General features: G+C 44.9%; 1 protein-coding gene and 1 long non-coding RNA gene across 2 annotated transcripts in view; one reads left to right on the forward strand and one right to left on the reverse strand.

Moving 5' to 3' along the window:
- Positions 1-6,341: 6,341 nt before the first annotated feature.
- Positions 6,342-8,318, reverse strand: LOC144584332 (uncharacterized). The gene is made up of 2 exons (XR_013538516.1): positions 7,889-8,318; positions 6,342-6,491 (listed from the first exon to the last, which is right to left on the reverse strand). It is a non-coding gene; the product is annotated as an uncharacterized LOC144584332 (long non-coding RNA).
- A 2,763-nt stretch (positions 8,319-11,081) lies between these two features.
- VSIG10L (V-set and immunoglobulin domain containing 10 like) overlaps positions 11,082-25,046 on the forward strand; it is a 32,910-nt gene continuing 18,945 nt past the window's right edge. Inside the window, exon 1 of the mRNA XM_020807448.3 lies at positions 11,082-11,852. Coding sequence (XP_020663107.3) covers positions 11,783-11,852 — 70 coding nt within the window. The 5' untranslated portion in view covers positions 11,082-11,782. The remainder of the gene's footprint in view (positions 11,853-25,046) is intronic.

The following is a 25,046-nucleotide window of genomic DNA, read 5'->3' on the forward strand; positions in this document are numbered from 1 at the left end:
CTCTCTACTCCTTTGGCACCTTTGTGCAAATACTTATATCAAGAGTACATAGCATTAACTGCCTTCTGTTGCTTGCTGCCAAGCGTTTCTGGCATCTGAAGGAGGTTACAGTCTGTGGAAGTTTATGCTGTATTAAAATGAGTCTCAGAAGTGCTACTCGACTCGGCCTTTAAATAATGATAACGAGACTGACACAGCCGTCCTAGTGTGTCTTGGTATCTGGGAATCGCTGCTGCTGCTGTTGCCATGGTGAAACCATCATTGACGCAGCCACAAAGTGGAGCGGATGGTGGCTTAAAAAAACCCCCCACCAAAACCAAACTCATTTTGGGTCGGAACTTTTACGGTTTTTGTACTCCGTTTCAACCACCACTAGCAGTGATGGAAATGTGATTCTCTGCGTGTATGAAACAAGAGTGTTGGGAAGAATGCTAGACTTGAACTTTTTCCTCTGGCATCTGTTTTTCTACAGAATGAGGGTGGATTATATAACAGGCATATTAGTCATTCAGCTTCCCGCAGTCTAAAGTAGTAACAATTGAAAAATGACTTAAAAGCATTCCTCTCTTTTTGTTTAAACACAAGAGTTAAGACCCCAAAAAAGAAATATTTTTATGATGGCCTGGCAACTTTCATGTTCCTTAATATTAGTCCAGAATGGTTTATGGTTTCTTTTTCTTAAGTTGGATTTCCTCCCATTGATTTAGGAAATTGTATGACCAGTGAGGTCAGTTGGAGGTCTAAAATTCAGGGTCTGCTCTGCCCCAGCGGAATTCCCTACGTTTCATGTTAACAAGATCAGTTGAGCAGATAAAATTGTCATATTTTATGCATCATGCATGTAGCTAGTTTCTTGAACACCTATGCTGCTGAGGCAGATTCTCTAGTGCGAATGTTCCCAACCTTAGATAACTCAGGTGTTCTTGGACTGCAACTCCCAGAAGCCTTCGCCACTAGCTGTGCTGGCCAGAAGCTGCAATCCAAGAACACCTGGATTAACCAAAGTTAGGATCCACTGCTCTATAACATTGAAAGGATAAGAGGAAATCCGTGTACATGATCAGTTGAACTCTGTTAACACTACAGTGTCCCATATTTTTGATGGGCTAGATCCATCTGTTAGTCCCAAGTAGAGTAGACCCATTGAATGACTGAGCCATGTAGTACTTACATAAGTCTCATGAACTTTATCTTCCTCTTATGTTTGGGACTGGCTATTTGGTTTCAGTATGTGGCCTTTTGAGCATTCCACCCCACCGATTTCCCCAGTTGTGTTGGAAATGCTTCGAAGAAGAGGCTAGTTTTGAATCCCATTTCTTAATCTTCTGCTACTGTAGGGAGGGACACCCTCTGGATCTTCCTGCTGGGGCCCAAGCCCCTTTCTGCCCTTGCATCCAGTTATGATGAATCAAAGGGATTTCTTCAAGTGGCCAAAGCATTTTCTGCTGAGCACGAAAACAGCTGGTAATAGCAGGAAGCAAGATGAGCAAAAGAGGTTTCTAAGAGTTATTTTGTTTGGTTGTTAAAGACTAGAGTAAAGAATCTTGAGGCCAAAAAGCTGATCACAGTTTAGGGAGAGGGAAGGCTTGAGTCATCTTTTGACAGGAGAGCTCCAGGAGCCTATTACCAGCACTGTAAAAATGGCAGATAGCATGTTCGAGTTTGATCATCTCGCTGCTTCTTGTCACAGCCTCCTTGTTACTCTTCTGAACAGACTCTCTTTTACTCTTCATGATGGCTAAGACCTCTATGTTTCATCCTTTCTGTCTGCCTAGTCTCTGGCTTTCAAGATGTCTTGTTCCTTGTTCTACACGCAGTTCCAGTTCTGAACTTTGCCAGTGTTTCCCAGTCTGCAAAAGTAGTTTGGCAAGCACTAAGAAATGACAAGCTTCAGGTACTCTGCTAACCTGTTCTGTGGTGGAAAACCACCAAGTGCTACTGCTGTGAAGGTTCATAATCCATACATTCAGTCAGTCAGTCAGTCAGAAACCTTTATTGGCATACTGAGTACAGTAAAACAGACAAATACAATAACATACAACTAAAATGTTCACTGGGTAACGGGTAGGAAGGGCCAGCCAAGAGCATATTTAGGGCTCTTCATTCTGCGAGACCGTGCTACGACGTCTCTGCATGATGGCATATACGTATCTGGCAGTTGACAGGGTAAGTTCCTTAATATTGCCACTTAGAAGATGCTGCATTTTCCTCATATCATCCCATCCGGAATGGGAGGAGAGAAAAGTGCACAGATGGGACAGGCGAATATCCTTGTACAGAATACAGTAAAATAGCATGTGCTGCAGGGATTCAACCACTCCCTGACCACACGGGCAAAGTCTCAGTTCTATTGGTAAACCCTTGTACCTGCCCTGCACTATGTTCGAGGGTACTATATTGCATCTGGCAAGGGTAAAAGCCCATCGTTCTTGTGGCTGTTCTAAGTGATAGAGATAGCTCGGTCTACAGCCATAGCTGAGGGGCAACTGAAAGTGGAGTGGAGAGCAGACTCTTTGGGCAGCGCTGTGCAGAGATTGCCCCTCTATATCCAAAACCCTTTTTTTGATTGTTGGAAACACCCTGGAGGGGGGTATTGAGCCCAGTAAGTCTGGTGACAGCCCCAGGGTCTTGATTTTCTTAAGAAATAGGGCAAGACCTTTTGGGAACAGACTATCTGCCAAGAGCGCTTGGAATAAGATGTCCTTGGGTGAAAAGAAACAGATTTTAATCCAATATTTCAAGAATCTGAGCCAGGCCTGAGTCTCGATCTTGTGCTGGCCACCTTCAAGGCATAGAATCCATACATTCAAGGTATCCCTGAATTGTCCCAAAGGGTACTTTTTGTATTTTACTACAGTGGTGCCTCGCAAGACGAATTTAATTCGTTCCACGGTTAATGTTGTCTTGCAAAACCATTTGTCTTGCGAGTTTTTGTCCTGCGAGGCATTTGTCTTGCGAGGCACTACTGTACTTCGTTTTGCAACTTCTTCCCCTTTACATCATATGTATAATCTTGCGAGTTCTCTTGTAGCAATTTCTTAGGTGTCACCATATTAGACCATTCTTCAACATAATAGCAAAAAAAAAAAAAGGCCTATAAGCACCTTTAAGACCAAAACTCCTATTTAAGCATGAAATCTCATGGATTGCAATCCTGTTCATAAGATGCATAGCCAGTGCTTAGCATGAGCTTTCTTCAGATGTTCATGGTAAAATAAATCTTAAAAATATGGCAGGATTTTTATTTATTTGACATTTTGGGATATCTGGAAAAAATGCTCCATTCATCTGAGGGCAAGGGCTGTTTTTATGTCCTATCAAGTTACCTCTGAGCATGTGAAAAAGAATGTACACCCTGTTTGAATTCTATGGTTTTACATATCAGGACATAAGTAAAAAATCATCTGGTCCTTAGCAAGTCTGGGAATTAGGCAAGTACAACCTCAGATGAACAACAACAAATGACTTATTACACTGCATCATGATTTATTTTACAAACAAAGCCAAAATGGAGAAGCCATCTGTGAAAAACGTAAGTACACCTTATGATTCAATAGCTTGTAGAACCACCTTTAGGAGCAATACCTTGAAGTCATTGTTTTCTGTATGACCTTATCAGTCTCTCACATCATTGTGGAGGAATTTTGGCCTACTCTTTACAGAATTGCTTCAGTTCATTGAGGGTTGTGGGCTTTTGTTTATGCACAGCTCTCTGAAGGTCCTGCCACAGCATTTCAATTAGGTTGAAGTCTAGACTTTGACGGGGCCATTGCAACTCCTTGATTTTCTCCTCCCCCCCCCCAAGTCATTCTGTTGTAAATTTGCCGGTGTGCTTGTGATCATTGTCCTCTTGCATGACCCGATTTTGGCCATGCTTTTGCTGTCAGGTGGCCTCACCTTTGACTCTAGAATGCTTTGGTATACAGAGGAGTTCATGATCAACTCAGTGACTGCAAGGTGACCAGGTCCTGCGGCTGCAAAACAAGGCGAAACATCACCGTTCCACCACTGTGCTTGAAAGTTGTATAAGGTGTTTGTGCTGATAGCTGTGTTTGGGTTTTGCCAAATATGGTGCTGTGCATTATGTCCAAGCATTTCCATGTTGGGTTCATCTGTCCAAATGACACTGTTCCAGAAGTCTTGAGGTTTGTCCAAATGCAACTTTGCAAATCTAAATGTGCTGCCATGTTCTTTTTAGAGAGAAGAGGCTTTCTCCTGGTAAACCTTCCAACCAAACCATACCTGTTCAGTGTTTTTCTAATTGTCCCATGTAAGAAGGAGGGAGGGACGTGGTGGCGCTGTGGGCTAAACCACAGAAGCCTGTGCTGCAGGGTCAGAAGACCAAGCAGTTGTAAGATCGAATCCACGCGACGGAGTGAGCTCCCGTTGCTTGTCCCAGCTCCCGCCAACCTAGCGGTTCGAAAGCATGCAAATGCAAGTAGATAAATAGGGACCACCTCGGTGGGAAGGTAACTGTTCCGTGTCTAAGTCGTGTTGGCCATGTGACCACGGAAGATTGTCTTCGGACAAAACACTGGCTCTATGGCTTGGAAACGGGGATGAGCACCACCCCCTAGAGTCGAACACGACTGGACAAAAATTGTCAAGGGGAACCTTTACCTTTACCTAAGAAGGAGGGAGAGAGAGAGAGAGAGAGAGACCCCTCTCTCGGAAGTGCTGTCCCTCCCGCCAACCGTTGAGAAAGAGCCAGACCCCACCAGTTCCCCCACCCCAGAAGACAATGACCTCCTGGACATGACCTGGGGAATTTGGAGGGACATTTGAAAGGACTCATGATTGCAGAACCCGGGACTACTTTGGTGGGCGCGGGAGAAAAAAGATGGGAGATAGTAGAGGCGGGGTTAGGCGGATATAAAGAAGGGAGAAGGAGTAGGCTGGGAGTGGATCTGGGTAGAAGATCCATGGACCGGAAAGACGGAGAAACTACGGGTCCACAAGGAAGAAAGCTGAGAGAGGAAAAAGGGAGAGCTGAAAGAGAACGAAGGGAGAGATTAGAATGGAGAATTTGGGAGAACCAACAGAGGGAATTCCTGGAGTCCTGTGGGAGACGGGGAAACCCCCCAGGGAGTGTGACTGGGTGGGCGTTTGAGAGGAAGACACAATTCCCCTACCGGAAGGAGAGGAGGGATTACTACTGAACGCCGACACCCCACCAGAGTGGCCTGGACCCTGGAATAGCCAGGGTAAAAACCTTTTCAAAGTAGATGATTGGAACCCCCCTTCAGGCCCGTTGTTTAAAGGGGAGAACGTTTGGAATGCTTTTGTTGACACTGGACTGTTGTCAAATACCCCAATAAATGTTACTCCCATTTCTAAACCAAAGAGAATGGGTGATTTCTTGGATAAAGTGTTGGAGCAAAATACTGAACCCTCACATCCTGCCATGCACTTTAATATTTAAAATGCTAACTAAAGCCTGTAGAGGTCTCAGATGTAACATCATCATCATCATCATCATCGTTGTTTTATTATTATTGTTGTTGCTGTTTTGTTGCTGTTGTTGCTGTTGTTGTTGCTGCTGTTATTTTATTGTTATTGTTATTATCAATTTCTCTGAGCATTGCACACTGTGACCTTGGAATGAATTTGCTTCAATGTCCGCTCCTGGGAAGATTGGCAACTATCTTACCCTGTTTCCCCGAAAATAAGACCTAACCTGAAAATAAGCCCTAGCATGATTTTTCAGGATGCTCATAATATAAGCCCTACTCCGAAAGTATGCCCCAGTTAAGTGAAACCCCGCCCTCCACCCTTGTGCAGCAATGAGAAGAAGATGGCATGACTGTATTTGAATAAATGTAGATTGTTGTACATGAAGAAAATAAAACATCCCCTGAAAATAAGCCCTAATGTGTTTTTTTGGAGCAAAAATTAATATAAGACCCTGTCTTATTTTTGGGAAAACAGGATAAATGTTTTCCACTTCTAAATAATCTTCCCTATTGTAGAATGATGGACTTTAAATTGCTTGGAAATGGCCGTATAACCCTTCCCAAATTGATGGGCAGTGACAATAGTTTATTATCATTGCTGGTGTGTTTCATCCTTGTCATTGTGCTAACACACACACTGAACGCTGCAGACTAGCAAACTGCTAAAACTTTGGCTTTTATAGAGGTGGTCACATTTGCTGATGATCAGTTACTCAAGGGCATTTGGTTACCAGCACCTGTCTTTTCCAGAGAGTCCTGCTTTCTTATGATGTGCCCAAAGTAGGACAGCCTCAGCTTCAACATTTTTTGCCTCCAGAGATAGTTCAGGCTTGACTTTATCTGAGCCCCAGTGGTTTCTCATTCTGGCAATCCAGGTATCCACAAAGTTGTCCAGCGCCACATATCAAACAAATCATTTTTCTTTCCTTACTCTCCAGCTTTCACATCCATACACGGTAATCGTGAATATAAATAAGAGTGTGGATGGTCTTGGTCTCCGGTGAAACATCCTTACACTTGATGTAGAAGGCTGTAACTCTGGAAAAATGTGATAATGAATTTTTTAAGACTAAGCTCCCACCAGATTCTTTGTTTCTGCTGTAATCTACTAACACATTTACTTCTCTGGAAATAGTGCTAAAAAGAGCCCATGCTAGTACATCTTAGTATAGATTTGTCGTCCTTTTACTTCTTAAATTGGGCAGGAAGCTGCTGGGTAAAAGATGGAAAGCCAGACCAATAATACTAGTGAGAGGAGATGAAAAGAGTCCTAACTTGATACGATTTTATGTGAACTCCCGGATCAAAAGGCACCCCATAAATTAAAAATGAGTCCTGGGTTTGGCCTTCCAGTAACCTTAAAAAGTAGGTCACAGCTAGGACTGCTGCTTTTCTTAGAATTAGTAATGCTTTCTCTCTCCTTCACCCTTAAAAAAAACACACAGATCTAGAGGGCTAAGAAGCCATCTCTAACAGGCATGTGCGGAAGGGAAAGAAAGTCCGGACTGCTGGCATTGGATGCCAAAGTACAATCTTCGATTTTGATCAGTGCTTCATAATTCACAACGCAAAGGATGCAAAATTGCAACTTGTAGATAGTAATTCTGCAACTGTAAGAATAATACAGTGGTGCCTTGCAAGGCAAAAGTAATTCGTTCTGCGAGTAGCGCTGTCTTGCGAAATTTTTGTCTTGCGAAAAGCGGTTTCCCATAGGAATGCATTGCAATGCATTCCTATGGGAACCTCGCAAGACGAATGAATTATTTTCGTCTTGCGAGGCATCAGTCTTGTGGAAAAAAATTGTTTTGCAAAGCACGGCCATAGAAGAAGCTGTCTTGCGAGGCACCACAGCAATCGCAAAAACCATTCATCTTGCGGGTTTTTCGTCCTGCGAGGCGTTCATCTTGCAAGGCACCACTGTAGTAGTAGTAGTAGTAGTAGTAGTAGCAGTAGTAGCAGTAGTAGCAGTAGTAGTAGTAGTAGTAGTAGTAATAATAATAATAATAATAATAATAATAATAATAATAATAATAATAATAATAATAATAATAATAATAATAATAATAATAATAATAATAATAATAATAATAATAATAATGTGCTCTCAAGTTAATTCAGACTCATGGTAACCCTTTCCATGGTTTTCCAGGTAGAGAACACTCGGAAATGGCTTACCCTGAGACTGTGCAGCTTGCCCAGGGTCACACAGGCTGGCTCTTCTCTTCAGGAGGCCCAGTGGGGAATCAAACACCTAACCTCTGGCAGCCAGAGACCTAAACCACTAACCCCCGCCAGCCAGTTCTGCAACTTTACAATTTCATAATTTGGGTTTGATAGACCAGAGGTTATTGGGGGAGAGGGCAATTTCTAGAAATTCAGTGTATCACACTTTAATTTTTCCATTTGAATGGCAGCCTATGGGGTGTGCCCCTTACCTTGCTCTTCCTTTCCATGAGGGACGCTTCTTGCTTTTCCCATTGCTCTTTCTGGTGCCTGCCAAGCAGCTCCGCCTTGCCTGTCCTTTTATAGAAGTGAAATGAGGAGTCTGTCCCGAAATTCCAGTTTCTACGTTGAGCTGCCCATACTTAAAACACACCCCGGGGGCTGGGGTGGGCAGATGGCCCTGCTAGTGATAGACAAAGCTGTCCATTTTGATTCCTCTCCATTTCTATTAAAAGATTTAAACACTGGAGGCATTCAAGAGGATATTGAACAACCATCTATCAAATCTACTTTGATTTGGATTCTTGCACCAAGCACGGCATTGGGCTCGTTGGCTTTATAGGTCCCTCCCAACTCCATGATTCTGTGATTCTCTGATTGCATGCAATGTCATGCTTGAATCTGTGTGCCTTTATTCCAATACACCCCTTATACAGTTTTGCTTCATGTCGTTTTGTAAGATGTTTCCCTAACTTAATGCATTTGGGGATTATTATTATTTTCTTTCAAAGGGAACATGGTGGCACTGCGGGTTAAACCGCAGAAGCCTCTGTGCTGCAAGGTCAGAAGACCTGCAGTCGTAAGACTGAATCCACGCGACGGAGTGAGCTCCCGTTGCTTGTCCTAGCTCCTGCCAACCTAGCCGTTCGAAAGCATGTAAATGCGAGTAGATAAATAGGTACCACCTTGGTGGGAAGGTCACGGCGTTCTGTGTCTGGTCACGCTGGCCACGTGATGACGAAAACTGTCTACAGACAAGCGCTGGCTCTACGGCTTGGAGACGGGGATGAGCACCACGCCCTAGAGTCGGACACGACTGGACTAAATGTTAAGGGGAATCTTTACCTATTATTTTCTTTAATAAGGAATTGTTAAATGGAAGAGTTCCTTTGTCAGTTTTGGAGAAATGCAAATTTGAAGAGAAAACTGAATTCATGTATTGATTCAAAAATCAAAAACAAGGGTGGATGATACTTCTGGTATAGCTTTGAAATCTCAGAAATGGATCTCGGCACGCACGCTCTTCATTATCTGAATGACTGACAGGCTGACATGATTGGGAGAGGAAATCTAATCTACATCTCCAGAGGTCAAACCTGAAACCTTACATAGTTAAGCTGACTCTGCAGCACCCATTTTGGAACTTCCTTTAAACAAAAGGACTTGGCTGGTATGATTTTTGGAACTTAATGTCCTTTTGCGCGTGCGCGTGCGTGCACACACACACACACACACACACACACACACACACACACACACACACACACACACACACACACACACACACACACACACACACACACACACACACAGAGTTCTATAATGCCCAAATTGACTATGGGTGCTGCCAGATGCAAAAGCTAGCTTTCAATTGTAAGACTGATAATTTTCATTTATATACTGTTTTTCCCTCCAAAGAGAACCAGAACAGTTCACAACACTTAGGAGAAGGATTTCTGTGACATGTCATATTTTTTCTTGCAACCTGTGCTTCAGCATATGGGTGGGTTTGAACAGGTTTGTGAGTAATCTAGCGAGAAAGGCCAGATTACTCGTAAACATGTTTGAACTTGCTTGTGGGTTCAAAAGTAGGTTGCGGAGAAAATATGAAATGTCATAGAAATCTTTCTTCTACGATATAACAACAAAATACTCCATGTGAATGAGAAAATACTGTAAAACTGAGCAGCAAAGTAGCCATTAACATACGAACATGCTTGTGATAGTGGGATAGCAGTTCCTAGCCTCTGAAGCCCTGTTGAAACGACTCCACCTATTAGTGGTCTAAATAAAAGTGAATTTATATTAATGTGATAACCAAACATCCTTCTCTTGCTTCATAATTTTTAGTCATAGTTCTCTAGCTGCTGTTCTGCAAGGATTCTGTTGACCTCAATCTCAGATTTGTTATATTGTGAGTCATATACTTGGGCCAGTACCTTACTGAGCTTCTATAAGTGTGGAAAGTTTTGCTGGTGTGGCACTGTGCGACTGTGTTACTCGTGCGAGCTGTGATCTCTAGAAAGAAGCTCTGCCACCTACTTGCCAATTGCTCAATTCTACATCACTGTACTGGTGGGACTGGGATATATTTCCTGCTGGAAGCATGGATCAGTATTTATATTATACCTCCCCCCCCCCACACAAACACTTTGCATGACTATGTGGATCATGGAAATCAGTAGATATCCAAAATTGGTTCTGAATCTCTGTAAGCAAAGAGGATGATTACCTTGAAGCGGTGGGTGGCAGCGCCACACCAGCAAAACATTTTGCCTGTGGCAGAGAGCCAAATGGCATGATGATGATGATGATGATGATGATGATGATGATGATGATGATGATGATGATGATATATTCTATTTATACCCCACCTATCTGGTCATTGCGACCACTAGGCCTCCAGCCCCACAAAGCATCTGGGTCAAGGTCCCAGTCAGTCACTTTTGTCTGATAGAGCAAATAACCCTACAAACATTAGCTACCCCTGCCAGCAAAATCTTCCTCTTCCTCCAGTAAATTACAATTTGATGCCCTTTTCAAGATGCGTCAAACTGGTGATCTCGAGGTGGCTATTCTATTTTACCTTATAGCAGAGCTAAACCAATCTTTGAACAATTGATCACATTTAGGTGGATTACAGTGGTGCCTCGCTAGACGATGATAATCCGTTCCACTGAAATCGCTGTCTAGCGAAATCATTGTCTATCGAAAAGCAAATCGTCATCTAGCAAAAATCAGTTTGCGAAGCAGGAACCAAACATTGTCCAGCAAAATTCCCCCATAGGAATCACTGTTTTGCGAATCGCTATAGCGATCGCAAGAAGTCAATGTCTAGCAAAAATACTGTCATGCGGGGGTAACTGTCTAGCGAGGCACCACTGTACTTCCTTCATTTCTTTCATGCTGGCAGCCCTTTCTGCTCTGTCAGTCTCTGGATAGCCTCTCCTAGTCTGTTAGAAAAAGGCCGGCGTTTTGATCTGTGAAAGGTAGATTTTTTAATTACCGTATACGTACTTGAACCAAAAGTGGGTGAAATGTAGCCATGCCCAATGATACTGGACTTCAATTCCCAGCATTCCAAAGCGTCGGCTGTCTAAGGCTGGTGGGAGTTGAGGTCCAATGATATCTAGAAGGTGGCAGTGTGCCCACCCTTATTTCATGGTTACAGTGATCCCGGAATACTTACAAGTAACACACACAGAGAAGTTGGCTGATGTATCTCAATGCAATTCCCTCTTTCGCTCTCTTTTTCCAATCAGCATCTGCTAGAAAAGGACCAAGCAGCATTTATGTGTCCAGAAAGACTGGTGGGTCATTTGATTGCTGTACGGACAACAACACAAACTCTCACTTGGACAGCTATTCAAAGGCCAATGGGGCCATCCGTTTGCATTCTTATAAGCTTCTGATGCAACGGCTGACAGTGCCGAGAGTGCCTCCCACTTTAATTCAGCAATGCCGTCTTCTCTCACACACAGTTGTTTGGGAAATATTGCTTGTAACTGCCTCTATCATTCCATGCCAGGAACATTCCCCAAATAGTTCTTGCATGCCCCACCAGCCTTGTGCTGCTCGACAAACCACTCAATCTTTGGGTAGTTCTTGACCGTTCCGCTCCTCCTCTCCTACAAACAACAGGACAGGTTTTTCTGGCTGCCACCACTGACGAACTGAACGCCTTTTGTCTTCACTCCCTGAGGGTGGATCAGGTCTCACCTGCTGGGCCCTTGGGTTTCCCGTTGCTTCCGCTGCCTGGCGCGGAACACACCTGTTTTTCTTCCGGCAACACTAGAAGATCTTTCCTTGTGGCATTTGGTTCCGTCCTTCCCACTGTGAGCCCCACATTTCATCTTGGGTCTCTTTTCCATTGAACTCACCTTGGCATGGATTGCTGGCATCCAGGGACTTGTCCCTCTTTCACCCGGAACATCTGGCTCCTCCTTTCTTTGTTAGGTAAGTCTGGGAAATTTGCTCCAGAGTTGTTGTTTTTTCCCCTCTGTGTCTTGAACGATCAATTCTAATCTTGTTGACAATGGGAGAGAATTTGAATAGAACTGAAACGGTGCCGGTCCAGAGGAGCCGCCTGAATATACCAATGCATTCCTCTTTCTACCTTTTCTCCTGTGCCAACTAATGTGAAGAAATGCTGGGATAATCTGGGATGAATTCTGGAACAAGCCTGTCTTGATGTGAGGGGCAGATCCCGTGTGGCACATATCAAGACCTTGGAAAAATAACTCTGATAAGTTACACCTCCCCTAATCCTTCATAGAGGACATCCGGTGGCCATCCTGGTTTGGGAATTATGAATTGTAGTTAGGAACTCTGTTGGAGGAATTTTGTCAGATGCACCTCCTTCTCTTGTTTCAGTGCTGTAAAGGAAGAAGCAACGTGTGTTTTAAATTTTCCGTATTCTTGTTCTGGTAAACTTTTCTCCAACTTGTGTCCACAAAGCTCAATACCGCTCCACTGTATCACGACCGCCTCCGCCTTCTTTTGTTCAGAGATGGGCCGATAACATTTTGTTTACTGCCTGAAGTAAAGAATAAAATGGCTCATTCCTTCCTAGACCCCGGTCCAAAGCCAGCTGCATTAGTTTGTTGTTCTTACATCACCTTCAACACATCACCTTACGTCACCTTCAACACATGGCAACCCTATGAACAAGTGATCTCCAAAAGATGCTATCCTCAGCTGCCCTGCTCAGCTCTGACGAACCCAAACCTGTGGGTTCTTTTAGGCAGTCGGTCCATCTCGTATTTGGTCTTTCTCTTTTCCTGTTTCTCTCCACCTTTCCCAGCATGATGCTCTTTTCTGGAGAATCCTGTGTTCTCGTTACATGCCAAAAGTAGGACAGCCCCAGTTTCAACATGTTTGCCTCCAGAGATAGTTTGGTTTGCTCTATGACCACCTGTTTGTTTTTCTGGCAAGCCGGCGTATTGGCAAAGCTCCACATTTGAAACAAACAGTCAAACATTTTTCTGCCACGGATGATCTGGCCATATTCTCAGCAACTGAAGACTTTGGGGGGGCAGGGTGGAGAGTTGGGTAGGGTTCAGCTACTTAGTACACAGATCTCCTCTGACACCTTGCTGGTGCAGTATTTGCTGCGTGTCTCATTTTACCTAATGGTAGGTAAAGGTAAAGGTTCCCCTTGACATTTAGTCCAGCTGTGTCCGGCTCTAGGGGGTGGTGCTCATCCCCGTCTCCAAGCCGTAGAACCAGCGTTTGTCCAAAGACAATCTTCTGTGGTCACATGGCCAGCGTGACTAGACACGAAATGCTGTTAGCTTCCCACCGAGGTGGTCCCTATTTATCTACTCGCATTTATATGCTTTTGAACGGCTAGGTTGGCAGAAGCTGGGACAAGTGACGGGAGCTCACTCCATTGCGTGGATTCGATCTTACGACTGCTGTTCTTCTGACCTTGCAGAACAGAGGCTTTACCTAATAGGGAGGGCCTATATAGATTTGCATTTCTCAATAGGCAGCAAACCAACAAAGTTGGTTCTTCCCCAGTGGGCCACACTGAACTATACGGGCAATGTAGGCCTCCTTTGATGACACCGGAACCATGCTCTGTTCTTCCATATTTTACTGCCTTTTTTGTTATGGCGTATTTCTGTGCTCGTATAGACACTGCAGGTAGAAAAGTTAAATGTTGAAACTACAATCCCTAGATCCACTTACCCAGCATGACCATAGGAAATGTACTTTCCCCATCTTGGATCAACAATCAGGAAGGAAAACAAATACTGTGCCAGCAGCCTTGAACAATAATAATGAGCCATCGAGTCAATGCTGACTTATGCTGATCTGTTTTTCAGGGTTATCCAGGTAGAGGATACTTAAAAGTGGTTTACCATACGCTTCTTCTGGGGGTGCCCTGGGACTGTGCAGCTTGCCCAAGGCTACATAGGTGGGCTCTATTCACAGGAGACACCATGGGGAATCCAACTTCCAACCATGACTAAACCGCAAAGCGATCCATTCAGCTCATAGCCTTGCATGCATACTTAATAATAACTTGCCTCGAGAGCAAATCAGAGTTTGGAGGAAATGCTGACTTTTCAGCTTCATCAAAAAATTATCTCTGATTCAACTCCCCCCCCCCCCCAATTAAGGAATGCTACCTTAAAAGGCCTCTGGCTGCAATTGACTGTGAAATGAATCTGATCACTTTGTTACTATCTAAAGGCTTTTCCCTCCACTCCTCTCGATTTCTTTCTGAATTGGGTAGGTGTTCAAGTGGTTGGTGGAACTTGGATCATTGGGTTAGATTTGGAACAAACTATCTCTGTTTTGCTTCCAGTTATCTGTTTAAAAGGCTGTCATGTTTGAAATGGGCCAAAGAGCATTAGAATTTCCCCCCAGATTCATTTACTTCTGTTGATATAACCAAGCATGTATACATAATTTATTTGGGTAAGAGGATTGTTGTTGTTTAGTCATTAAGTTGTGTCCGACTCTTCGTGGCCCCATGGACCAGAGCACGCCAGGCCCTCCTGTCTTCCACTGCCTCCCGGAGTTGGGTCAAATTCATGCTGGTCGCTTCAATGATATCATCCAACCATCTCATCCTCTGTTGTCCCCTTCTCCTCTTGCCTTCACATTTTCCCAACATCGGTAAGTAGAAATGTCAGTGCCCTATGGTAGATGGCACTGTCTCTCACCCTCTTGATCCTGGAACATGGGGGAAAGCCCTCACCAAGCAAAAGGAAGGAGAATGAGGTGTTCCCTCCTCCAAGAAGAAGGTTTCTGCCTTCTTTTTTAAAAAAGGAAAATGAATAAGACCAGGAAGCTTTGATATTTAATTTCCTAATTCTCACCAGTAGATCCACCTCTAAGTTTTGGCATCCTCTAAAAGCTGGCTGGATATCCCAGTGGTTCAGGACTCTGGTGGTAGAGCCAGAGATTGGAAATTCCATTCCCCACTCTGTCTCCTGTGAGAAGAGCCAGCCTGGGTAGCCTTGGGCCAGCTGCACAGTCCCAGGGCACCCCCCCCCCAAGAAGAAGGGCCTGATAAACCACTTCTGAGTGTTCTCTACCTGGAAAATCCTGAAGTCACAATCAATGGCATGCAAAACTAAACAAACAACAAAAAGGTAGCCTGTTATCCTGTCTTAGTTATACTAGTTATAGCCCTGAGATGACATACTCTCTTTAGGAAGGGTAACAGTAAATCTGTCTAATGCTGCAGCTCTATACACAGATACAGTGGACCCTCTACTTAAGGAATTAATCCGTATTGGAATGGTGGCTGCAAGTCGAAAAGTCTGTAAGTCGAATCTCCATTGACCTACAATGCACTGAAAACCGATTAATCTCATAACCAGTGGTTTTTATTCTATTTTTATTCCATTTTGGTTTTTTTCTGGTCTGTAAGTCGATTCTCTGGCTGCAAGTCGAATCTAAATTTTGCAGCCAGAGAAGTCTGTAACTCAAAAAGTCTGTAAGTCGAGCCGTCTGTAAGTCGAGGGTCCACTGTACTTGGGAAAAATGTCTTCGGAAAAGCCAGACTTCCATTCCTTGAATCCCATGCCCAGTATGATTACTGCCATGCTAGGTATGGGATTCTGGATTCTCCCTCTCCCAAAAAGCCACCCCGTCCCTCCATTCTGGTTGGCCTTGGCTCTTCGCACGAGCAGTCCTGGATGTCATCCAGCTCTTGTCTCTTTTCTACCTTAATGGATTTTCAATCATCAATAAGGAAAGCGAACAAAGGAAGGAGTAAGAAAACACAGGAGGATTGTGAAAGGACGATGATGCTTGCCTGAAAGGATGATGACCCTTTTCTCTGAAGGCACAATGTGAGGCGAAGGACTGGTGGCCCGGCAGATTTGTGGGGGCTATCCCTGCCACCACCTCTCTGTGCTTTCCGGCATCCAGTTCCTCTGTTTGCCACTTCAGTAATGGATACCAAGCGCCTTGGACGTTCCTTAACAGCTACACGACAGGCTGAAATCCCCTCACTATATCACTTCATTCCAGGCGACGTTTCCCCTGTTGATCTCCACCCGCTCCGTCGCTGCGGAGAGCCCAAAGGCCTCTGTTGGTTAAGCTGCAAGAAAAGAAAGATGGCCGCCCTTATGTCAACCCCCCACCATTGCCTCTGTGCCATAGAGCCCAGTGCATAAGAATCTCACTGCCCAACCCCTTCTGTGAGATTTATGGCCTTCTCCCATCCATGCCCCATGCTTCCCCCCCCCCCCACGCAGGGAGCGAGCCCATCCATTACAGCCTGTGGTGGCTGCTGGGTTCCCACCGAGCCAATTTTCATCCATCTTCCCTTGTCCTTCCCTCCACTCCTCCACCGCTGCCTCCCGGCTCTCCTCGCTCAGCTCTCCCGCTAATGCAGCCCCTGGCGTGTGGCCGATGTTGTTGTTCAGCTTTTAATTTACAAGGGCGCAGACCCGCAGGCCCCGCCAGCTCGGGGTTTGTTATATGGTTGGTTTCGAAGAGCCGGAGATGGAAAGGAAGGACCAGGATTAGGCTCGGCAAATAAATCCGAGCGGTGCAGCTTCTCCTCGACGGTGTTGACAGACGAGAAAGAGACTTGTGGAAGGAAATTAAAGGCTGAGGACAAAAACTGAATATTGAGATGGGCTGCTGTCTTGTCGCTTCATATCTCGTATTATCAGTCAAATTACTTGCGTGCCTCAAATTGTCACCTTGAACATCTCGGAGCTAAGGGAACGCTTGAATGCAAAGAACGCCTATGTGTGTCGTTCTCAAAAACAAAAGGCTGGCTTAAGCCTGTGAGTTTTGTACTCCTCGGTTTCTCAAAGGTAAAGAAAGAAAACAGAAGGAATCAGGTCTACTACATCAGCTCTATAAAATTTCCTTTTTTTTCATTCACCTGCCTCCAAGATTAGGTTGCATGTGGAAGCTTTATGCGTGATGGCCTTGGTGTCTTACAAGCTATCCATTCTGACTCCATCCCCATTCGCCATCCCTGCTGGGGGAAGCTTCGGGTATAGGTTCAGGGGAAATCTGTATAGGTTCGTGCCAGCTTCCAGGAGTCTGGGGCCGACCCTGCCATTAGCCAAGGTGAGCCAGCAGCCTCAGACAGCAGATTCTGGGAGGCTGCATGGTGACAGAGAAGAGAGAACCCGAAATGACTCGTGGTCATTGCCTTTTTCAAGAAAAGACCCCTTGGCCCTAAAACAGATAGGAGTGTAAAAAGTGTAGGGGTGGCTTTTTAACATTAAATATATATATATATTAATCAGGAAAGTCTCAGAAGCACACTGAAAGTTACGCAATCTCCAGAGGTTGAGGAATGTGCGTGCATACATTCAGTTGTGTCCTGGAAGTTGCCAGCCTTGATATTTCCCTACCTACTGGGAAAGCATTTGGTTAAGTTGAATAATCTTTTGAATCAAACGGGTTGGGAATCGTCATCATCATCATCATAGGCCGTCAAATCAATTGTGACTTACTGCAGTGTTTTTTTAAGGGTTTTCTAGGTAGAGAGGGCTCAGAAGTGGCTGATCATTCCCTTCTCCTTGGGGTTACCCTGTGACTGTGCGCAGCTGGCCCAAGGCCACACAGGCTGACTCTACGGATAGCAAGAACAGTGGGGGGGGGATCGAACTCCCAGCGTCTGGCTCCGCAGCCAGATACCTAAACCATTAGTGGAATGTAAAGAGGGACTGAACAATATGGAAGATAAGGAAAGTACATAATTGTAGGCATAGGATTTCCAATCCCTGCTGTTACGTGTGAGGAGAGACGGGGAGCAAGCATCACATGCAATTCGCTGGACTTTTTGGAGAGCCCACACCCTGCCTTGGATGTCCTCGTGGCGTATTTCTCATTCCTCCCCTTCATCACCAGCATGCGTTCCCCAGTCCCTCCATAAATATTTTAGTGCTTCTGCCATAAATCTCTCTGCAGTCACCCTCCAAGAATCGCTCTTTCCTTTTGCTTCTGGAATAGAAAAAGGGCACTTCCTTATAGAGCGTACCCACTGGCTGGGTAGCTCTGTGGTTTAGGCATCTGGCTGTAGAGCCGGGGGTTGGGAGCATGATTCTCCACTGTGTCTCCTATGAGTAAAGCCAGCCTGGGCAGCCTTGGGCAAGCTGCCCAGTCCCAGGGCAACCTCGTCCACCCCAGAAAAGGGAATGGTAAACTACTTCTGAGTATTCTGTATGTGGAAAACCCTGAAAAGGGCACCATAAGTCAGAGCTGACTTGACAGCACATAATAATAATAATTATAGGATACCCAGCATGGGATAGTGAATAGATTAATGGCCTAGGGCTCAGGAGAACTGGGTTCAATTCCCTGACTCTGCCATAAAAACTCACTGGAGGATGGAAATGTAACATCACTCTTTAAATACCTCACTTATCTTGAAATCTCTATGAGGGTAACTATGAGTCGGTTCTGACCGGATGGCACATAACAAAACAGAAGTCCCTTACTTGGCAACTCAAAGCATTCTGGAGATGGCCAGGATTGAGGGGGAATGGAGAGACGTCTCTGATTTCTCTCTGGCCCAAGTGTTTCGGGACTTGTTGAGGGCTCTTAGGGAGACATCCTGCTCTTAACGTATCCTCCTGTACTTTTCGTGTGGCCTCCAAAAGCTGCACTTCTAGATTTCAGGAAAATATAGAAATGACCCAGTCTTCAAAAATCACTGGTTACTTATTATAGGCTAAATACATCAGGGAGGATGATGGAGGGAAGAGCTTCCCCCCATCATCCCGAAGCCCCGCCGATCAGCTGGGAGAAAGTGCGGGCTTCGGGATGATGAGGGGAAAGCACTTCCCCCCATCATCCTCCCGAAGCCCCGCTGATCAGCTGTGTGAAAACGGGGCATTTGCGATGATCACGCGGAAGCGATCATCGCAAACGCCCCGTTTTCGCACAGCTGATCGGTGGTTCCAAAATGGCCACCGGGTAAATAAAACGGCCACCCACAGTGTTTTTGAGCCCTTTCCTTGCTTACCGGGCAGCGAAAATGGCGGCCGGATGGAGGATTTTCGCTTAAAGGTGAGTTTTTTCCCCCATAGGAATGCATTAAACGTGCTTTAATGCGTTCCTATGGGCTTTTTGCCCCGCATAGCAACAAATCAGTATAGCGGGGCACCACTGTATTTATTACCTCCTTTGGGGGCCTCTCTGAGCTTGCTGGCACCAATTTGAAACTCTCTTGGCACACCCAGAGCCTGTCCTGCCAACCCTGAATGTGACAAGAGGGCCAGCCAACCCTCTCTTGGCACACACAAAGCCTGTCCCCTTCCCCAAACGTGGCAAGGGGGCCAGCCAGGCCTCTTGGAAGTTGGCACACCCAAAGCCAGTCCTGGCATCCTGAACATGCCAGGCGGGCCAGCCTGTCTCAGCCCCCCAAAACCTACAAGGGCTATCTTGATCGTATCCGGGTGGTCTCAGCAACCAAGTTGCAAGCAATCCCCAGATTTCTAGTTCTAAACGAGCATCTTGGTCGCCCCATCGCCTGGTTTCAGACTGCAGAGCTGATCTGCTTCTGACAGCCCCACAGATTAACCGCTGTTAGTAGCACCAACCCTGTTCATCTGATGCTGTTGGAAGTTGCAAGCAACCTCAGTTGCCTCCTGGAAGCAAAAAACCTTTCCTTTGCAGGCAAATCTGATGTTGCTGAAGAAGACCAGAGTCTGCTCTGCTGCCTTTTGCCTCAGTGCCCTGATGGGGCAAGACACGGCATTTTGCTGCTGCCAACTACCTCAGTGCCCGACGAGGCCAAAAGAGTCTGCTTTCCTGCTGCTTTTTCCCCTCAGTGCCCGACGCAGTCAAAAAGCCTGGTGTGTTGCCAAATACCTCCTTGCCTCCAGTCCTCCTGAGGGCAAACTCTACTTGACTAGCAAATGCAATGTTGTGCTGAGCGGAAGACAAACTCGATGCCTCATGCATGCCTCTGCCAAAGGGACCTCTCGTTCTGCTGGGGCTTCTGTGCCGTGTGGTAAACTCTCCTGGGGGGACCCAATTTCTGGGTGAATAACTTGGAGTTGGGATATCCAGTCTTCACCAAAGTTGGCAGGCATGTTGGGGAAAGACATAGGAAACTCTGTTGTGATTCTGGATTCTCTAAGTACCTAAGAGGGGCTTTCCTGGGGGTGTCCTCTTTGTGACTATAAAACTCAGGGGTCCATGACCCAATTTTCACCAATAGTTCAGGAGTTGTAGAAAAGTGTCTGACAATGCTTCTCTGAAAATTTGGTGTCTCTAGGTTATCAGGAGCCAGTGGTATAGCCATTCAAAGTGCAGATGAATCAACAGATTGATTCTTCGAAGAATATTCATATATTTGTATTTGTTGATTCGTTAAACTTGATGAATAATGAGTCAAAACAAATGGCCATTTTTTAAATTTGTCCCCATCTCTAATTGTTACTATGCTAGGCACTTCTCCAGCTAGAATACAAGTCCCATGTTCCTTGTCCATTCCTGACTGAGACCTGTTTACAGCAGTTTGCTCCCCGAACATAAAATGCAATTATTGAACTGAAATGTAATTTATTTCAACGTATGCGGCTTTTAAAAATAGCCATTGGCAAGCTTGGGGACTGAGTTTACTGTTATTGTTCACGGCTGTATGATGTTAATTAGAACTAATTAGAGATGAAAGCCGAAGATAGACAAACACTTTCGGGGAGAGTTTGGCGGAAATGGATAGCATAAAATAAAACATTTTTGTGGCCGGCTTGTTTATTTCTTCTTGCCCTGCTATCCTCTCAGACCAAATATGTCTAGTGCATTTTGTTAGCCCATGATGGGCAAAATGCAACACCTGGATTCCCATAATCCACTAATAATAATAATAATAATAATAATAATAATAATAATAATAATAATAATAATAATAATAATAATAATAATAATAATAATGATGATGATGATGATGATGATGATGATGACGATGATGATGATGATGATGATGGTGGTGGTGGTGGTGGTGGTGGTGGTGGTGGTGGTGGTGGTTGTAGCAGCAGCAGAAGCAGCAGTAGCCGTAGCAGTAGTAGTAAAATTAGTATTAGTATTATTATTAACAAGCATGTTTGCTTAGAAAGACCTCTTGTGCTGTGTGTGTTTAGTCGTTTAGTCGTGTCCGACTCTTCGTGACCCCATGGACCAGAGCACGCCAGGCCCTCCTGTCTTCTACTGCCTCCCGGAGTTGTGTTAGGTTCATGTTGGTTGCTTCGCAGACACTGTCCAGCCATCTCATCCTCGGTCGTCCCCTTCTCCTCTTGCCATCACACTTTCCCAACATCAGGGTCTTTTCCAGGGAGTCTTTTCTTCTCATGAGATGGCCAAAGTACTGGAGCCTCAGCTTCAGGATCTGTCCTTCCAGTGAGCACTCAGGGTTGATTTCCTTTAGAACTGATAGGTTTGTTCTCCTTGCAGTCCAGGGGATTCTCAAGAGCCTCCTCCAGCACCACAATTCAAAGGCATCAATTCTTTGGCGGTCTGCTTTCTTTATGGTCCAGCTCTCACTTCCATACATCACGACAGGAAAAACCATAGCTTTGACTATTCGGACTTTTGTTGGCAAGGTGATGTCTCTGCTTTTCAAGATGCTGTCCAGATTTGTCATCGCTTTCCTCCCAAGAAGAAGGCGCCTTTTAATTTCAGGGCTGCTGTCTCCATCTGCAGTGATCATGGAGCCCAGGAAGATAAAATTTGACACTGCCTCCATATCTTCCCCTTCTATTTCCCAGGAGGTGATGGGACCAGTGGCCATGATCTTAGTATTTTTGATGTTGAGTTTCAGACCGTTTTTTGCACTCTCCTCTTTCACTCTCATTACAAGGTTCTTTAATTCCTCCTCACTTTCTGCCATCAGAGTGGTATCATCTGCATATCGGAGGTTGTTGATATTTCTTCCGGCAATCTTAATTCCGGCTTGGGTTTCTTCCAGTCCAGCCTTCCGCATGATGTATTCTGCATATAAGTTAAATAAGCTGGGGGACAATATACAGCCTTGCCGTACTCCTTTCCCAATTTTGAACCACTCAGTTGTTCCATGACCAGTTCTAACTGTTGCTTCCTGTCCCACATATAGGTTTCTCAGGAGACAGATAAAGTGGTCAGGCACTCCCATTTCTTTAAGAACTTGCCATAGTTTGCTGTGGTCCACACAGTCAAAGGCTTTCGCATAGTCAATGAAGCAGAAGTAGATATTTTTCTGGAACTCTCTGGCTTTCTCCATAATCCAGCGCAAGTTAGCAATTTGGTCTCGAGTTCCTCTACCTCTTCGGAATCCAGCTTGTACTTCTGGGAGTTCTCGGTCCACATACTGCTGAAGCCTACCTTGTAGGATTTTGAGCATAACCTTGCTAGCGTGCGAAATGAGTGCAATTGTACGGTAGTTGGAGCATTCTTTGGCACTGCCTTTCTTTGGGATTGGGATGTAGACTGATCTTTTCCAATCCTCTGGCCACTGTTGAGTTTTCCAAACTTGCTGGCATATTGAATGTAGCACCTTAACAGCATCATCTTTCAAGATTTTAAATAGTTCAACTGGAATGCCATCACCTCCACTGGCCTTGTTGTTAGCCAGGCTTTCTAAGGCCCACTTGACTTCGCTCTCCAGGATGTCTGGCTCAAGGTCAGCAACTACATTGTCTGGGTTGTCCGGGATATCCAAATCTTTCTGATATAATTCCTCTGTGTATTCTTGCCACCTCTTCTTGATGTCTTCTGCTTCTGTTAGGTCCCTCCCATTTTTGTCTTTTATCATGTTCATCTTTGCACAAAATGTTCCTCTAATATGTCCAATTTTCCTGAACAGATCTCTGGTCTTTCCTTTTCTGTTATCTTCCTCTATTTCTTTGCATTGTTCATTTAAGAAGGCCCTCTTGTCTCTCCTTGCTATTCTTTGGAAGTCTGAGTTCAAGTTTCTGTAACTTTCCCTATCTCCCTTGCATTTTGCTTCCCTTCTCCTCTCTGCTATTTCTAAGGCCTCGTTGGACAGCCACTTTGCTTTCTTGCATTTCCTTTTCTTTGGGATGGTTTTCGTTGCTGCCTTCTGGACAATGTTACGAGCCTCTATCCAAAGTTCTTCAGGCACTCTGTCCACCAAATCTAGTTCCTTAAATCTGTTCTTTACCTCCACTGTGTATTCATAAGGGATTTGGTTTAGATTATACCTGAGTGGCCCAGTGGTTTTTCCTAATCTCTTCAGTCTAAGCTTGAATTTTGCTATGAGAAGCTGATGATCAGAACCGCAGTCAGCTCCAGGTCTTGTTTTTGCTGACTGTATAGAGCTTCTCCATCTTTGGCTGCAGAGAATATAATCAATCTGATTTCGATATTGCCCATCTGGTGATTTCCATGTATAGAGTCGCCTCTTGTGTTGTTGGAAAAGAGTGTTTGTGATGACCAGCTTATTCTCTTGACAAAACTCTATTAGCCTTTGTCCTGCTTCGTTCTGAACTCCAAGGCCAAACTTCCCTGTTGTTCCTTTTATCTCTTGGCTCCCTACTTTAGCATTCCAGTCCCCTAGAATGAGAAGAACATCTTTCTTTGGTGTCAGTTCTAGAAGGTGTTGTAAATCTTCATAGAATTGTTCAATTTCAGTCTCCTCAGCAATGCTGGTTGGTGCATAAACTTGGATTATTGTGATGTTGAATGGTCTGCCTTGGATTCGTATTGACATCATTCTATCATTTTTGAGATTGTATCCCATTACAGCTTTTCCCACTCTTTTGTTGACTATGAAGGCTACTCCATTCCTTCTACGGGATTCTTGTCCACAATAGTAGATATGATAATCATCTGAGCTGAATTCGCCCATTCCTGTCCATTTTAGTTCACTGATGCCCAGGATGTCGATGTTTATTCTTGCCATCTCCTGTTTGACCACCTCCAGCTTCCCAAGGTTCATAGATCTTACATTCCAGGTTCCTATGCAGTATTTTTCTTTGCAGCATTGGATTTTCCTTTCACTTCCAGGCACGTCCACAGCTGAGCGTCCTTTCGGCTTTGGCCCAACCACTTCATTAGCTCTGGAGCTACTTGTACTTGTCCTCCGCTCTTCCTCAGTAGCATGTTGGACGCCTTCCGACCTGAGGGGCCCATCTTCCAGCGTCATATCTTTTAGCCTTTTGTTTCTGATCATGGGGCGTTCTTGGCAAAGATACTGGAGTGGCTTGCCATTTCCTACTCCAGGAGGATTGCGTTTAGTCGGAACTCTCCACTATGTCCTGTCCGTCTTGGGTGTCCCTGCACGGCATAGCCCATAGTTTCTCTGAGTTACTCAAGCCCCTTCGCCACGACAAGGCAGCAATCCATGAAGAGGTCTTGTGCTGTAGGGCAGGGGAAATGTTGCTATATGGACCTCTTGTGGAGGAATGTAGAAGTAAAAAAATAAATAGGAATATTTATTTTGGGGGTGGGCACAGAAACAGGTGCACCCCTCTAAAGACCAGGGATGGCAGCCCCCCTGCACATCTGGATGCTGTCTGCCCCATGGTATCATAATGGCTGAAATCCAGTAGTAAGTCACAACTACAGAAGGCCCTTTGGAATTAATGGGGATTGGTTGAGTCAACGCCTCTGTTCAATTCCATTGATTCAAATGAGCCTGCTCTCGCTGTAACTTACTCCTGGATTTCTGCTAATGATAGTGAAACTTGTGAAGTGAAATGACAGCAGGAACAGTGGGCAGTTGTTTCATGTTCTCAGGATCTCACCAAAAGGAGAATGCCTTTTCTAAAATAGGCTAGGGGCTTGTAGCATCATCTTCACACTCACCCCCAACACTTTTTCCTTTGGAAATCAAGCACATTTCTCTCTCTCTCTCTCTCTCTCTCCTTTAATCATAAAATCATAGAATAATGGAGTTGGAAGGTGAGCCTATAAGGCCATCGAGTCCAAACCCCTGCTCAAGGCAGGAATCCAAGTCAATGCAGACCAGGTGGTGGTCCAATTTTCTCTTGAATGCCTCCAGCGTTGGAGCACTCACCACCTCCTGAGGTCATTGGTTCCCTTGTTGTCCTGCTCTGTTATCCCAAGCTTGACTACCTCGTCCTGCATTATGGTGGATCTCACCCCAAACCTGGGAGACAAACAAGAGTAGACTTCAGTCTAGATTGGCCGGGGTATGTACAAATGAATGAATGAATGAATGAATGAATGAATGAATGAATGAATAAATAAATA

Source organism: Pogona vitticeps, chromosome 9 (genome assembly GCF_051106095.1).
Source record: "Pogona vitticeps strain Pit_001003342236 chromosome 9, PviZW2.1, whole genome shotgun sequence".
NCBI classification, from domain to species: domain Eukaryota; kingdom Metazoa; phylum Chordata; class Lepidosauria; order Squamata; family Agamidae; genus Pogona; species Pogona vitticeps.